We start from the raw sequence: 16,370 nt of genomic DNA, 5'->3' as shown, positions 1-16,370 counted from the left end.
GTGGCACATTGACATGAACGTGTAGGAGACGTGCGCCATAGCTATTTGTATAGAGAGACAGCTTTTAGTTCTTGCAGTAAGTGAAGGGTAACACTTTGGACAAGCATTACATTTAAAGAGAGGGGATAAGGGCATGGTATTGCTAGATCTGAATCTTCTTCAGGATGACCTTATTAATGCGTATGGGACCCGCTGTCCGCTGGTGGCCGTGTGGCTTCTTCCTATTAGATCTCTGGTCATTGTATTGGCCTTCCATCGAGTTGGCACCAAGGCTGCTTGCCGTTATGATCTTGTTGAACATGTCCCCACTGAATGATCTGTTTTGTCTTTTCTTTTGCACCCAAGTTTGATTTGACTACTTAGAAATGGTCCCGATTTTATCCTTGTATTTTATTCTTTTTTTGCTGTTTTATAATTTAATCTTTATTGCATTTCAAAACATAAATACAGGAAACTGCAATACCAATCAAAGAATTAACAACTACAAGAAAAATCATAAAACACAACTATCCAGACCAGTACTATTGGTATTCAATCATACTTAACAACCAAAAAAAACAAATAAGGGAAAAAGAAACAAAGTACACAATTTTAAGGGGAGCACACCAGTAGTTAACCAAGAAATATTTATATAAAAAAGGAAAAAAACCGGGGAGGAAAGTGAGAGAAACTCATCTTCCGAATTCCTAATAAGTGATCTCAAGCTCCGGCCCCTACAGCATACCATTCAGCTAGGGGCAATTTTATCTCTTCCTTATCACTCAAGAAGGCTGGAAGCTGTGGCAGATCATGTTTTGCTAAACGATAGTTGATAATAAATTTGCAAGGATATCTCATTAAAAAAAAAAAAAAAAGCCCTGATTCAGAGCAGAGCCAGACCAAAATCAGAAATTGACTGTTTTTCTTTTCTGCATATCCCTAGATTGTTACATTACAGTTTAAAAAGGAAACATCTCTTGCTGAGTCCAAGGCTAAGCTTGTAATTAGTGTAGACGGAATAGCTTGTTCAGACTTCGACTGTTCCAAAAAAACCCAGTCAAGTCCAAAGTCTCCATTTGAGAAGAAGCAGCTTGCTGTTTGGCAGCTTCCTTTATCTTAAACAGAGGAATGTAATAGGGATGTATGTGCGTACCTCGCCATCTTTCTAGTATTGTACATAACTTATTATTATAAATGCATGCATAATATCTGTTTATTTGCATGTACTAGAAGATCAGCAAGGTATGTGCATTACCCGCCAAAACGGAAGAAACAAATGTACATCCCTAGAATAGAATAGGCCCGAGATACTGGTGACATCTTCAGGAACCCTCAATATCTCCCTCGAGTATCTTTTAAACTTTTCTTGTGGGGAGACTAGTCTCAATTTTGGAGAATTTATGAGATGCAAGTTCCTAGGTCTCACAGTATTCTGTAGCATTTCTATCTTATTTGTCAAGGACAAATTCCTTTTAAATAAGGTTTCATGGGTATCCTTAAATCCCAAGTATTCCTTCTCACAACTATCCATTCCAGGCTCGAGAGCCACAATTTCAGATTCTTGTCTCTTTGCAATGGTTGCAACACCTTCCTCCAAAACTGAAATATTTTGAATTTGACCAGAATGAGATTTCCCATCACGTTTCAAAGTTGAATCGCTCTGGGTGTTGCACCGCAAAAGTCATAGGGCCTGATCCTGACTGTAGCCCTTTCAAGTCTTTATCTTGCAATGAAGTTATGGAATGTTAATCGAACCATCTCGTCTTCAGCTTCTTGGTCTACTGTCTGCAAGCCCTCAATCAGAGTCACATTCTCCTGTTCGGCGATTGACCACAGGAGCTTCGAGCCATCAGCTCCCCCCCAGTCTCCCCCTCCTGTGACGTCATCAGACGGCGACAGGAAAGGAAGGACCTGGATGCAAAGGAACAGATCGCGACTCTGAGGACACAGAGAGTTCCGGGCCAGGAGACTCTGCGGGACGTCCTGGCACTGTGGGTGGCTCAAACAGACCTCCTCTGGAGCTTCTTGCCAACTGTTCAAGAAACAATCCTTGGGACCCCACTCAGGCAGCAGTATGCTTGGAGAAACAGCTGTCTCTTAACCTTGTGTTTCGCCATTATTAAAGGAGCAGAAAACAAATTGCCCAACAATGGTAAAGACGCTACCAAAACTGATAGAGCAACAGGGAGAACGTTTTACACCTCCGCCATGGTGGCGCTTTTTTTTTTTTTTTTGTAGTTTTATTATGCATCAGGAATTCACGCCACTGCCCTAGAGCTCCCTGTCAGGTAGAAATATTTGCACTGCCAGAGAGAGGTGAAATATGCTTTGTTTGGAAGACTGTCCATGTAAGAAGATGTTGGAACTCAAGAAGCTGCTTGGCACTCAGCTCCCAAATATTTTGGATGACTGCCAGAGCTTCGTAAGTTCCTTCTCTTGCATAGCTTGGCTTCTTTTACTTACACCCCAGTGCAGGCCAACTAAGGCACATCCAAAGCATGACCTTAGCAAGACAGAGCAGACTAGTCTTTGAGGTGGGAGAAGTTGAGAGAGTTACTCTATGATGCAGTTGCCACATCTTCTTTTTTTTTTTTTTTCCCTTTTCTTTTCTGTAGGATGGAAGGTTCCTCTTATACACTGAAGAGCAATCCTGACATTTACACTTTACTCTTTTTTTTTTAAAGAGGGCCTTCACCGTCTTTCACTCAAGTTACCCAAGTTGAAACGCTGTCTGCCCTGCATAGCAGTAGGACATAGCGCTACACTTCTCCAAAAAAGGATGGGGAGGGGGAGAGGTTTGGCCAGGGCTGCCCTCTTCCAAGGGGATGGCCAAGGGCAGGAAGAAGATACTGAAATGCCAGGGGTCTTTGTTTCTCGTTACTGCGGGTATTTCCTATGCCAAGTGCATCGGAAAAATGTAGTATGATGTTTTGGAAATGGAACAGAATTGTAATCTGATTATTTTTGTTTCTGTTTTTGTTTGTTTTGTTTTTTTGGCCGGGGTGGGCAACCGTAGTCCTGGAAAGTTGTGGACTGGTCTGATTTTCAGGGCAGTAGCCCTACATATTCAATTGGTCTAAGAGTCTGGTTAATTTGCGTATGTAGGTTACCAGGAAAACTGGACTTGTTCATGGCTCTCGGTCAGGGATTTGTCTGCCGAGTCTCAGATTTCATACAGGACAGCCCTCATTGCCTCTTAAGTAACAGATTCAAATCTGCATCAGGTTGGCGGTGATCAAATGTCATTTACCACTTGAAAGCCCTCCGGTGGCCTGCATGGAATGAACTGGTAACCTGAATCCAGCTCCCATTCCACCTTCCTACTTATCACTAAATGGCGCCCCTTGTTGGCAGTCCCAGCAGAGAGGCCATGGATTGAAGAGGCCCGGGAGCCCTCTCAGAAGAGGGATGGGGGGGGGGGGGGGTGAGCACATTGGGAGTGAGGTGTGGGGGCCTTTCATTGACACATCTCCACTAGCCAGAGAACTGTTGCCCCCTGGTAGGACGCTAAGTCATCCTGAAGCTTGAGTGTTATAACTGTGTTTTGGGGACTCATTGTCCCTGCTTTGTTTGCAGTACTACGTATTCATCCTAGATGGAGAATGACTCTGGGTCTGTGTGATCAGTATAATTTATAGCACTGCCTACTTATACAGACGAGATGCCTGACGGGCTTGGCAGTGGCAGTTGTGCATTGGCTCAGCCTCCGCATGCTCTGTTTACACATCCTGTTTCACAATGTGAAAACCGAGTACTAATAAATGTGGCAGATGTCAGATAAGCAAAACTACTCTGGGAGGGCCAAAAACGAAAAACATCCTACTTTGCTGTCCCTGAGGAGACCCGGAGCGCTGATCCCGATGTCGCCAGCCTGATGAGCGCTTCCATTTCCTCCGATGTGATGCAATTAAGACGCTGCTAATAGAAGTTAGTCGGGGAAGGCTGTGGGAGTTTGTCGCACTTTTGGTTTGCCTGCCAGATGCACCCGGGACACAGAGCTGGTTTGCAGCTCCCGGAGAAGGGTCGGCAAAAAGAATCCTCCTAGGGTTTTTAGAGATTCTTGCTCAGCTGATGCTCTTGTTAAGATTCTGTAGGGCTGAGTGAGTTACCTACCTTTTTCTGTAGCTACTGTATTCTCCTCTATTCGTTTTTGCAGTAGAAATACTTTGTGGAGACGATAGACCCAGGGCCGGATTTAAGGACCAAGCAAGGGTAAAGCAAAAAAGAAAAAATTGTGCAAAAAAGCCTGAAGGTCGGTTTGCTGGCACAATTTTGAAACTGCTTATTTTTTATGGCCAAGGACTTAATTTCCTGCAAGTTCTAGGGGGAGAAACCTTTGCAAACAGAAACTTGGGCAAATTGGCATGGTGGAGTGTTTGCGCCTAACAGCTAGATTTATGGATGGGGTCGGTCGAGATTATAATGTCCCGCTCCTGACTGAGCTGAAATACTGGAATGCAATAGTAGCAGCAGGAAAAAACTCGATCTGTTCTGGCTCCCTTACCTATATTCCTCTAAATTACAGCATGTCCCTGCTGCTTAAGGCCTGGCAGTGGTAATTTGAAAAGAAAATGGTAGCAGGGCCAGCCCCAGCGGTGAACTTCGCCTTCCAGTGCAGCTGCAGTGGGAAATGGAAGCGAGTTCAAAAAGGTTCCAGGCTGGTGACCTGTCTGAAAATGACCACTGGACCTGGGAAACGAGCTCCTGCACTGACTTCTCTTCCCGGTCACCTGCTGACGTGTTACCCGCTCACCGGGAAACGAAACAAGTCATTTGCCTTGGGCCACGGTGAACCAGCACCAAACTAGCACCGTAAGCATCTTCACTGACCTGGGCTGGCTTTGGGTCATTGGACTGAAGGTGGAAGATTATATTCCAGCCACAGGCAGTTTGGATCCCCTTATTGCATCCTGTTTCCAACAGTGGCCAAGCCGGGTCACGAGAACCTGGCAATTACCCAAACACTAAGTAGATCCTATGCTGCCGATGCCATAAAACAGTTGGAAATAACAAATGCTAACAAGTCTTGTCAGTTTTTTTTTTCTTTATTTAAACACGTCCCTGCCAATATATGATCAGATGCTTCAGGGTTTGCTGCCCTGTCTGACTCTGACCTACCTGAGCACTGAGGAGCCATGGTGGCTGTAGCATGGAGAGAGCGGTCCGGTGGGTTTGCTAAATAATGCAGAGGTGCTAAGTTGCTGGCACATTATCCCTCAGCCTCCCACCTCCCTCTCCCCCTCCTCTTCACCTTCCATCATATTTAGGAACAAGTGGGGGCTTCTGGGGCTGAAATTCCACAGTAATAACATTTGTCTGCCACCCTCAGTGTACAAGATGATTTTCATGGTTATAGTGTCTCTGCCTCAGAAAGCTTACAGTCCGTCTGTGCACAGGGAAATGAAGAGCCTTTCTCAGGGTCTCCTGGTTCAGTGTGGCATTATACAGAAACTGCGTGTAGGGCTCGGACTTGGCCCGTTTGTGTTAGTGGTCTTGGCTGTGACTTTTAGAGAAGCCCAAGAAAGGTAGGGAGATGGGGACCTGATAAGAGCGCCCTGCAGGGCAGAGCCAGCAGGGATATTCTGCTGGCTTTCATTTGCTAAGAAAGGCTCAAGAGTCCTAGTGTTGTCGGGAGAGAAAATAGGATGGATTAGTGTAATACATCGCAGCTAAAGATACCCCCGGAGTGTTTTCTAGCCATTGCTGCCAAGGAGAAACTATACATATATGTAATAAATTAATCGTACACCTAGTTATTTAAGAGGCCGCTAACTTCATAGATTTATGCAACCTGTCCCAGAACCTGCAGCCTTATTATAGGAAAACACAAGAATCAAGTCCTTGCCCCCAATATACAGCAGGAAACCACAGGACCTTCTATTATAAGCTAGAACAGAGTTCCTGCCTCTGCTAACCAGCGGGAACGCACAGGAACCAAGTTTTTGTCACTCCCTGCCTCTGATACAGAAGAGCAATGGGACGTAGGGAACATGACTACGTGTCCTGCCGTGCCAGGGGCAGCATGGAGCCCTCTTCAAGGTAAACCAGTCCAAGACCCCCTTGGGTGTAAATCCTGTTGTCCAGTCAAGTAAGCGCCTTCTCTCAGCCGGCCAGTAATCCATGTTGTGTCTTGAACATCAGAGCTGGCCTGCAGTGAGCAAAGAATGAGTGGGGTTCCAGGGCCACAGAGACTGCCTGCATCCATGTTTTTTTAACATGTTCTTCACTTTTCCTTCCTTCTTCCATTCCTCAGGGCCTTACTGCGGAACTTGGAACCAGGTAAATAGGACTCTAAGCATTAACTCCAGCGCTGCAACGATCCTGTTCAACAGTACCATCCATCGCTCGGGCCGAGGCTTTCTGCTCTCTTATGCCGGCGGTGATCATCCAGGTAAAGGCAGAGATACAGGAGGCACTTCTGTCTATCTTCAGGGGAAGTGCATGCTTGGGAGGGGGAGGGGGGGTTTGTCAGTGTGGAGCAAGAAGCTGCAACACTGGCCACATTCTGACCCAAGCGAAGGTCTTGGGTTTCAGAGTGGTCTTGCAGGAAAGACTGAAGACAGAAGTCCTGCATGTTTTTATTTACAGAGTGGACACAGCCCAGCCAGCACCAGTGCAAGCCTTCCCCAGGTCAGATCTGATTAATTCACTGCACTCCAGCGGCATTTTCACCAGGCTTGTTTTTGCAAACTTCCAGCTTTGGGCATTCTGGGAGTTGTAGTTTTGTTGTTTTTGGGGGGGGGTTTTTTGTCACTAAAAAGTGCAGGACTCCATTTCCCAGGATGCTTAGAGATGGAATTACTGGAATGCTGACTGCACCCTTAGTGAGAGACAGGTATTTTCTTTTTCTTCCCCAGGTGCCACAGTTCACCTCTTAACAATACATATACCTCATATCATTTGGCACTGCTCTGTATAATCTCCATTTGAAGTTATCGCCATAGAGTGGGAGAGGCGGACATTATGAGGCCAAGTATTCAAGCTGTCCATGTTGGGACAGAGAACATGCACGCTTCTTATCTGTGGGCTTTGCACCAATTTTTCGAAGCTAAAGTACATTCATGTACCTTTGCTGCGAAGCTGACCATGGATACAAGATATGCATGGTCGTTTGCACCTGTTTCTTCCACAGGTGCAGAGTTTTTGCTGGAAAAGTACAGATAAAGATCTGAAAATGAAATTGACATGAGGATGTTTCTTCCCCCGATCCAAGCCCACCCTGGGAACGCCTTCTCTCAGTGAAATGAACTTTCAGCCTCAGTGAGGGTGGGTGATTTTCAGACAGCCTATTAGCACAACTAAAACATTTACCCACATACATCACTCTGGTAATTGTCCTCCCTATGCCCCATGCATCCCTTTTGTCCGTATATTTCGTTAACTGAAACGAAATCACCAGTGAGTTTTAGATAACATCATTGAAAGGTTAGTTACAAGTTTGACTCAATATAAAGATGATGGAAATAACCTAGAGGTAAAATGCTAAGCCTAACTAGCCTACTGGGTAAAAATCATCAAAGGTCACAACAGCCAGCATCTGAGGTATATCTAGGGTGTACTAATCCAATTGCGTAATTCGTTCCTAGGATCCAGCGGCATTCCCACCCCCATTTCACAGCTCTGCCATGGCCATGCCATGCTGGAAGCCAAGTGGACAGCAGCAGTTGATTCATCAAGGAATCGATGCCAACCAGGAGGTGGCATGGGATCCTGGCTGCTGTTCTCGAAACATTCCAGCAGGGTTGCTTTATTCCGAGTAGGCTGGAATCGCTGTTTCCAAGTGCGTTCATATCTTGAAACCTGAAAGGGAGGAGAGAAGGGGGTAGGGAGATGAAGAAATTCACAGCATGTTGCCAAAATTGCAAAAAAATACAAAGCAACCACGGATACGACTGAAATGGATTTTCTTCTGGAATGCTTTCTCATCATTTTTGTTTTGAGAGGCCCAGTGGGGGTTCTTGGTGACTATAGAAACAATATATATAGGATGCTCACCGTCCAGAAGGCAGCCTTCATCCTGGCACTGCCCTCAGTAGGGTCTGCGTGCTGCTGAGACTCATCACCGTTATTACAATCAGTGGCAAGGAAGGAAGGGGAGTAGGTATGAGGGTCCATGGAAACAGCCCCCTGCCTCGCTCAGCTTGACGGATTGCTGGCAGCATCTGCTTCCTTGCATATTTTTTTTTTTTTGATGTGTTTGGAAAGAGGGAGGGCGGAGGAGGCCCCAGGCATGAAGTGCGTATTGGAGACGCTTCCTCCGATCTTCAGTAAAATCACATATACACCTCGCCTTTGCAGAAGGACAACATTGGAAAGCAGATGGCTTTAATCTGGTGAATAGCTAGGAAATGAATTTGGAATTCGAGCTGCTTAGAAAAGGGCCTTGCGCATTCTGTCTTCCCATGAATTTCTCCCATCTGTAAATCTCTCCGGGTATAATTACTGAGCACTGGGACATTTTTGCTATATGACTGTCTCTTATAATGCAGTCTCTTGTGTAAGGCTTCCATTGTAATACAGCTCTCTCTGGTACAAGGCTTATCACAATGTTCAGGTGCAATAAACCCCCCCTCCCAAAGAGCTTACAGTTTTACTGGGTGATTGAGGCAAAAGGAGATAGTGACTTGGCCCAAAGACACAAGGCATGTCGGTGGGGGAAGTGGTGCTTTGATGGGAGGCTCTTTCAGTTAGAGCTTTCTCTCTGACCTCTCGTGACCACATGTTCTGTTAAACCTGCTAGAATTCTCTGGAAAAGCTCCTTCTGATACGAAGTGGCTTGTTTTCACCTCCAGCCCCACTGGTCCCCAGTATAATTCCACTCACTGCAGTCTTGCAAGTCGCCTATTTGCAGTAGGGTCCTGCTAATAAGGGACCAGGCTACAGAATCAGCATTTCCCGCCATGGTTGCATCCACTCTTCCAGCTGTGCTGCAGCTGGGAGATGGACATTTCTCTTTCGTTTCTCACTTGGCCACATCCCCGGGATCAAATGAGTTGCCTGAAATCAGATTCTGATGTTTTCTAGGCTGCGTCTACTTTTGATAGCTTCCCAGCCCAAGCGTTATCCTTTGTCTTCTCTTACCACATTCAGACCGGAGAAGGTTAGGGGTTGTTCTTGGGAAGGCTGCCAGCAATAACTGCTATGCTGCTGGAAGTACAAACTCTTATGAGTCACCTCTTCTCTGGACCCCTTTGTGGGCTGTGAGGAATCCTGTGAGTGGGTGGGCTGCCAGGAAGCCAGACTGCCGAGATTTCCACATGTCATTTCCTCTTCTAGGTTAAAACACGAACCAGGCAGACTGAAACAGAGCCAAAAGCAGACTCAGAGGTTTGTACAGGGGGCATCAAAATTGGCAGATGTGGCTGGTCTGAGCTTCTGAAAAGAACCACAGCTGGCAGCACCCAGGGGTTCCCAGATGGATGCAAGTCACCGGGGACAAGTTGAGTCACTTCTGGTTTCGTCCAGCTGTCTCTGACTTGGCTTGTTTATTTTCTTAGAGAAATCAGCATTCCAAGTCCATAGATGCAACGCAATAAGATCAGGACTGGCTTGACCTGCTCCCGGTGACCTGAATGCATCCATAACCCGTGGTAGTGAGGGGAAGGTAGCACATTGTATGGTGATGGATCGCTAGAGGATGCTGCAGTGCAGCTGTTTGCTGGGTCATCTCTTTTAGGGGCATTATTCATAGCAAACCTATGTTCTTCCTGGGACTCAGCATTACGTGAGTTCATGACTGTGCTGCAGAGGCGATAATGCCGGGCCTTAAGAACAGAGAAGACATTTTAACCGCTGCGGAGGTGCCCCAGGAGTAGTACTGAGGATTTAGCTGTAGAATCTGTTGCCAGAGGATAGGACCAAGGCGACTAGCATAGTGGGGTTTACAGGAGGTTTGGACAAGTTCCTAGAGGAAAAGTCAATAACAGATGATTAGCCTGGTAGATTAATGGAAGCTAATACTATCCCTAGGAGTGAGTAACAGGAATCAAATCTACTTTACGGGATCTTCCAGGTCCTTGCAACCTGAATTGGTCACTGTTGGAGACAGCATGCAGGACTTGATGAATTTTGGTCTGACCCAGCATAGCAATTCTTATGTTCTTATATTCTTATGATCCTCCCCTTCCAACCCAAGGCCTGTAAGGATACTACAAAGGTACAGGGCCAAGAATTAGTCTTGCTAGAAGAAGGATAAAGGGGGCAGAAGCAATAAAAACCCTGTTAATGACCATGAAACTAGTTCTGCAGGTGGCTGCCTTGTGATTTGGTTGCATCTTACCTTGCACATGGTTGAAAAGGGTTGAATTAATGCTTGGCACTAGTTCATTCTCATTTTATCCCTTCTGTAGATTTGGTGTCCTGTCCGGCTAAAGGCATCCATTACTCAAGTGAGGCAGTAAGGTAAGAGAAAGGTCAGTGGCACATGGGACTTCCAGATCTCCGAGACACGGCTTCTCAAGAGAGCAGGCTGGTTGGGGGCAGGAGGAGAACAGTGGAGAAGACCTTCCAAGGGAAATTCTGCCTTATTCGTTGTTTTATGTCTATTTGTATAAGGCCAAAGTACTTTGGAGGAATAAACAGAGCTGGGGTCCAAAGTGAGAGGCTGGGTGTTGGTGTGAGGGTGGTCTGAAGACAGAAAAGTAGGTCTGCAAGAGATTTATAACGACAGAAAGCTTGAAAGTTGTTTTTTTTTTTTTATGCTTTTCTTCTCTCACCCCTTCTCCTCCTTTTTTTTTAATCTGTCCATCATCCTCCTGTCTCAATTTCGGGGGCAATATTTGAATCCGGTATTTCTTTTTCTTCATGCCTCACCATAACCTGAACCTTTTTGAGACGTGTCGATTCCACCGCCTCCTCATTTCAAACCTCTGCCGCGCGAGTGCTGCTCCAGGGGACGCTCCCCTCCGCTTTGCTGTGCGTGTCCTATCCTTTTGGTCTGAAGTCCTGCTGCTCGCACGATCTGTCAGCATGCATACTTTCCGCGTGTTGCTCTTCCTTCTTGCAGATCCTCTCTGGATCCTTCTCTTCGCCACCGCTGCCTGCCCTCAGAGCTCCATAGTTCAGCCTCCTGCCATTCCCCTGCGCGACGCTGGGCGCTGCACCCTCAAGAACGCCGTGTTGTGCCGTGGGGGCCATTTCCTTCACTGCCCCTAATCTCCTGGAAGGGCTTTCTCCCCCCATCCCCCACCCCGGTTATCTGCTCTGTGCCTTCACTCAGATCTTTCTGTTCCAGCCTGCTGAAGGGAGGTGGATGAGGTATGGAGTGGGCAGGTGAGAGCGAGGGAATGTAGAGGGAGATCCCAAACTGCGCTAGGGGGGGAGATTGGGGTTTGATTTCAGGATCCAACTCCAACTTGTCGCACAGACTGACTTTTGAAGCGGGTCGTGGTATGCAGCCCCCTACCAGAGTCTGACACTGTGATGGATGGGCAATAGAGGGAGGGAGGAAGGAAGGGGGGTAAGGAAAAGAGCATGGAGTCAGAAGGGAAAAAAATGAATCAAAAATTGAGAGCCAGAAGAGCTAAAGGGGCTGTAGATTAAACCAGGGGGTTCTCAACTCCAGTCATCGGGGACTGCAAGCAAGCTGGTATTTAAGATGTCTCCATTGAATATTCATCAGTTTTGTTTGCATATAATTGGTCCAAGAACAGGGTCAATCTGCATACTACTGCTACAACTAATTCACTTATTTATATAGCACTACAAGATGTATGCTCATCTATGCAGGGCCTGGGGGGGAGCAAGCAGGGCAATGGCCTGGTATCCCAGCACCGCAAGGGGTTCCCTCTTGATGCAGAGCTTTAGGGTGCCTGGCACTGGCCGGGCCCACTCCTTAATCTCTGCCCCAGGCCCCCAGTGTGTCTAACCCAGGCCTGACTCCAGCAAGCTTCCATTCTAGCCAAGACACGCAGACAAAACAAGTACTGGGGTGGTTCTGCAAACCTCGGGCTCCGTTACTGAGAAGCCCTGTGCTGGGGCCGTAAAGCTAGGATGCTTTGCAGTGAGAGGAGGCTGAAATAATGTGTTTTTCTCCTGGCATGTGTTTCAGTGTTTTCTGCCCTGCTGGCTGCAAGGATGTTGACGGTGACATTTGGGGAGGAGCAGCCCAAGGATACAGAGACGTTAGTGCAGGTTTCTGTCCCTTTGATTGGTTGCGAGAGAGTGTCACGTGCAGCTCAGCACGCTTTGCATGGAATATGACGGGGGAAGAGGGCAGTCCTGCAGGAGAGAGTGAATGGCCAAGGCAGGCATTTGCTTAACAATTGACTTTCCTGTCCATTTCCCCTCACTTCAGCCTCTTCTCAAGACCAATGCTGAATGACTTACAACTTGCCCTTGAAGAGAGACCAGTCCTTTGTGAGTGAGCCAAATAAAGTAGAGGGCTGAAATGCTGGTTATCTGCATTCACCACCTGGAACATCATAGTAATATTGCAGATGACGGCACATTAAGGACTAGTCGGTCCATCCAGTCAGCTCATTTGTCTACCTCTCTGGTTACATACCAGTTCCCCTGCCATGTCTTTTATTCATTTCCTACCACTGCCCTCTGTATCTGTCCTAAGAACATTTAAATACTGTTACTGTGCTGGCCTCCACTAGTAGGCCAATCTAGGCATTGTCGTCATCTTTGATTTTTAAAAGGCCCAGGCTTTAATTCAGTTCCTAAGCCCTCTCCATCAGATGAATGCCCTGCTGTTACCTGCTACCAGAGCTGAGCTAATTGTAGGATTTCCCTACAGCAGAAGCAGGCAATGCCAGTCCCCAAGGGCTGCAAGCTAGCCTGGTTTCCAGGATATCCACAATGAATATTCACCAGCTGTACCTCTGTATACTTTTGGTCCAAGAAGCAGCTTAATCTGCATAGTTTAGTTGTCTGGCAAACTAGACCTATCCATTGCTCTCAAAGGGATGAGTTGGTTATTCCCCATCTTGTGTTACAACCTAGACTTTCAGCATTATTCACATCCAGCCATCAAGGCCCTAAAAGGGTCGAGGTTTCTGGATAGCTGCATTGCATGTTTTGGCTATTCTGCCTGTGCTCCCCTGCCGAGAGACCTTCGTGACTACCCATGACCTGGAGAAACCCTTTGTTTGCTGCTCCGAGCAGGATGTGCCAGCCACTCGGATCTCCATGTACGCCTAAGCCCCATTATGGCCACCCTGATTGACTGTGCTGGAGCTTGGTGGAAAATTCTGTCTGGATTGAGAGGAGTGGGAAGCAGGATCTTAATCTGCCTCCAAGTCTGAATGTTGTCTGTTGATTTTGTGTTTATGTTCGCTATGTAATCCACTTAGCTCGGCAGTTCCAATAGAGGCAGAATATAAGCATGTTAGATAAATAAAGTAACCAGACTAGGACCCTGTCTACACCTGGCAGGGCTGCTTGGTTTAGGAATCTGCCTGCTGGTGGCCAAGTGGTGCGTGGCACAGATGAATGCTTGTCCAATTACCTAATGCCTGGCTCTGTTTGTTTAATGTGCCCTCTGCATTAAACCACGATTTATTTTTTTCTCTTTTTTTTTTTGTGGCTCATCTTTCCACTCCACAGACCTCTGTCATTTGCAAAGCAGCCGTCCACGCTGGCGTGATATCGGACGAGGTCGGAGGGCAGGTCACACTATCCCAGGAAAAAGGCATCACCCTCTACGAACCTGCCTGGGCCAATGGACTCCAATCAAAAACGTAAGCTATTCTCATGGCTTCATGACCCCTGCTGGGAGCAGCATCAGACTTCTGAGCCAGAGGTGGCCCCCTGTAAGCCCCATTAGCTGGGATCTGTGTTCCAAAAAAATCACATCAAGTAGCCATACTGCAGTTACTGGAGTCCTAGCTGCCCTGCTCTGCTGCTCCTTACACCTTACTTGGACGAATCACTCTACCAAATTCTATTAATCAGAATACAGACTGACAGTCCTTGTTGGGCTTGATATTTAAAGCTGCAAACTTCACGGGGTTGTTTTTTTTTTTGGGGGGGGGGGGGTTTTGCAACATGAAAACTAGAAATAAGATCAGCACGGTCTTTTAAGAAATAAAATGAAGTAGTGAATCTGGCATTGGGCCTGAGAGCCTATGAGCAGAAGGCGCAATGTCAAACTAGCATTTCCCTGTGCATTCAAAGTAATATTGGGTGGTGCATTCAAAGCATGTTCAGCACTCGATAGCTGGATAAATAGGACTTATTCGGCTTTCTAGCGGTCTGCTGATTATCCGCTAGATATCTGGATAAGCCACTTATCCAACTATCTTTTAGCTGCATAAAAAGTGACGGGCGGTAGGCGGATCAAGTTGGTGCTATTTATCTGGTTAACTTAACCGGACAAGTAGCACCAGGTTAGACTAGCCATAGAGCTGGCCTGATTTAGCTGGATTAAACTTAACCGTCTAAGTAGCAATTTGTGCGCAGATATTCAGTGGCATGACTACAAAGGTTATTCAGCTGCATAACTTAGCCGGAGCCCAGAAATACTTAGTATCAGGATCGGCGTTTGGTTTAATAGTAATAGTATTTTTTTTGATAGCTACTTATTAATAGTATCAGTGGTAATAGATAGGCAGATTGCTTTTCTGTAGGGAGAACTGACACGCAGAGCAAGGCGTGAGTTTTGCAGCCCAAGTAACAAACAGCTGCAGAAGTTTATAGGTCTCTGCCTCACAGGGCTTACCATCCGGGTTTGCGGATACAAATTGCATGGAAAGTGTGGTACAGAACCAGTGCCTGCTCATTACATGTAATATCCTATACTTTTTTTTTTTTTTTTTCAAAATACAGGGGATCTTTATCTGAAAAACGCCTGGTGTTCCACAGAGGTGAGCTGTTTGGCTTGCTAACATGTCACAAGCTAGAAAACGCCCTGTAGAATATCTCAAACAAACCAAAATAATCAGGGTCCATAAATACTGGCCCCGGGTGTTGTGCAGCGGAGCAGATGGAGCACCCTCGTGCTTTTGCTAGAGGAGAGGGAGCAAGCACAGCATCCTAAGACCGGACAGAGTGAGAGACTTCACCCTACAAGGGTCTAGGGCAGAGATGGTGAACTCCGGTCCTCGTGTGCCACAAACAGGTCAAGTTTTCAGGATATCCACAATGAATATGCATGAGAGAGATTTGCAGGTGCTGCCTCCATTGTATGCAGATCGATCTCATGCATATTCATTGTGGATATCCTGAAAACCTGGCCTGTTTGTGGCACTCGAGGACGGGAGCTCACCATCATTGGTCTAGAGCCCTTTCAAAGTTTGAGGAGAGCCATCTTTGACCATCTGTCAGGGAAATGTAATGGGAATAGGGTGTTCCAGTTCCTGTTTTGAAGGGTTCAGATGCTTCGAGTAGGCGACGTTAAATGTCCCTACAGTGCAGAAGGCAGTACAGTGGGGTTTCAGCTGCCCTGAACAGGAAACTTCCTGCCTTATCTCATGTTCCCTGGCATATGCCCCTTGGGCCACATTACTTAAACAGCATCCAGCAAACTCACGAGCATTTTCTACGCCAGGGGTAGGAAACCTTTCTGAAGTGGTGCGCCAAGATTTAAATGCGGGGTTGGCCACTCTGGTCCTCCAGTGTCGCAAGCCAGTTGGGAGGAGAAGACTGGCATGTGTGAGAAATTATACCAGCGCACCATGCAGCGAGGGAAATGAGTTATTAATGTAAACTTTAGCATCCTATTTTAACCCCCATAACAATATTGTTTAATTACCAACAGTGACTTAGTCCAGAACCAATTTTTTTTTTTTTGGCAGGGTTAACATCCCCAGCAGTTTCTCTTTCTCTCTCATCTCATCTCCCCCCCCCAGCAACAAAGGGTACAGAGCAGAAAAAGCATATTTCCCTTTGCCACTTACCATGGAAAAATAATAATCAGAATCTGGTGACGGCTCAGTAAGAGCTACACAAACTTCCTCCACTACCAGGGACATTGTGCACTAATTCAAAACCCTACCAAAAATGTACGCAGAACCTTTCGCAAACTGACAGACTCGAAACAGTAACAACCCTACCTACAAATATTAATAATATTTGCTTTAATTTATGTTCTGCCTTGCGTGACACTTCAAAGTGGATTGCATCAGGTACTGAAGGTATGTCCCTGTCCCAAAGGGCTTACAATATAAAGGCCTGATTTATTAAGGCTTTTCTCCCACTCTGTGTCTGAGAAAAATGCGGTGTAAGTAAGGGCCTAAGTTTGTACCTATGGAAAAACAACATTGCAAGTATTTAGGGACCTTCATTTTCCGTTTGGATTATATTTTTCCTGGGAATTTCAAAGTTATAACGAAAAAAAAAACAAACGATGGAAAAATGACTTTGTTATAACAAACAGGAGAAAAATCGGTGGAAAAGTCATTTTGGGCTTTAGCATTGAAATTCCCATGAAAAATAAAATAAAAAAA

The 16,370-nt window shown here is 46.2% G+C and overlaps 1 protein-coding gene across 3 annotated transcripts in view; it reads left to right on the top strand.

Annotated features, from left to right (window-relative positions):
- LOC115073318 (discoidin, CUB and LCCL domain-containing protein 1-like) overlaps positions 1–16,370 on the top strand; it is a 64,076-nt gene that overhangs the window by 24,896 nt on the left and 22,810 nt on the right. The window contains exons 3-7 of one of the 3 annotated variants that reach the window (XM_029571637.1): positions 6,233–6,370; positions 10,329–10,380; positions 12,029–12,101; positions 13,531–13,664; positions 14,752–14,789. In XM_029571637.1, coding sequence (XP_029427497.1) covers positions 6,233–6,370; positions 10,329–10,380; positions 12,029–12,101; positions 13,531–13,664; positions 14,752–14,789 — 435 coding nt within the window. Of the gene's footprint in view, positions 1–6,232; positions 6,371–10,328; positions 10,381–12,028; positions 12,112–13,530; positions 13,665–14,751; positions 14,790–16,370 lie in introns of all 3 variants that reach the window. The other 2 variants (XM_029571639.1, XM_029571638.1) reach the window with 2 other exon arrangements.

Source organism: Rhinatrema bivittatum, chromosome 11 (assembly GCF_901001135.1).
Source record: "Rhinatrema bivittatum chromosome 11, aRhiBiv1.1, whole genome shotgun sequence".
In the NCBI taxonomy this organism is placed as follows: domain Eukaryota; kingdom Metazoa; phylum Chordata; class Amphibia; order Gymnophiona; family Rhinatrematidae; genus Rhinatrema; species Rhinatrema bivittatum.
Note: the sequence above shows the minus strand (reverse complement) of the source record. Positions and strands in the feature narration are given on the sequence as shown.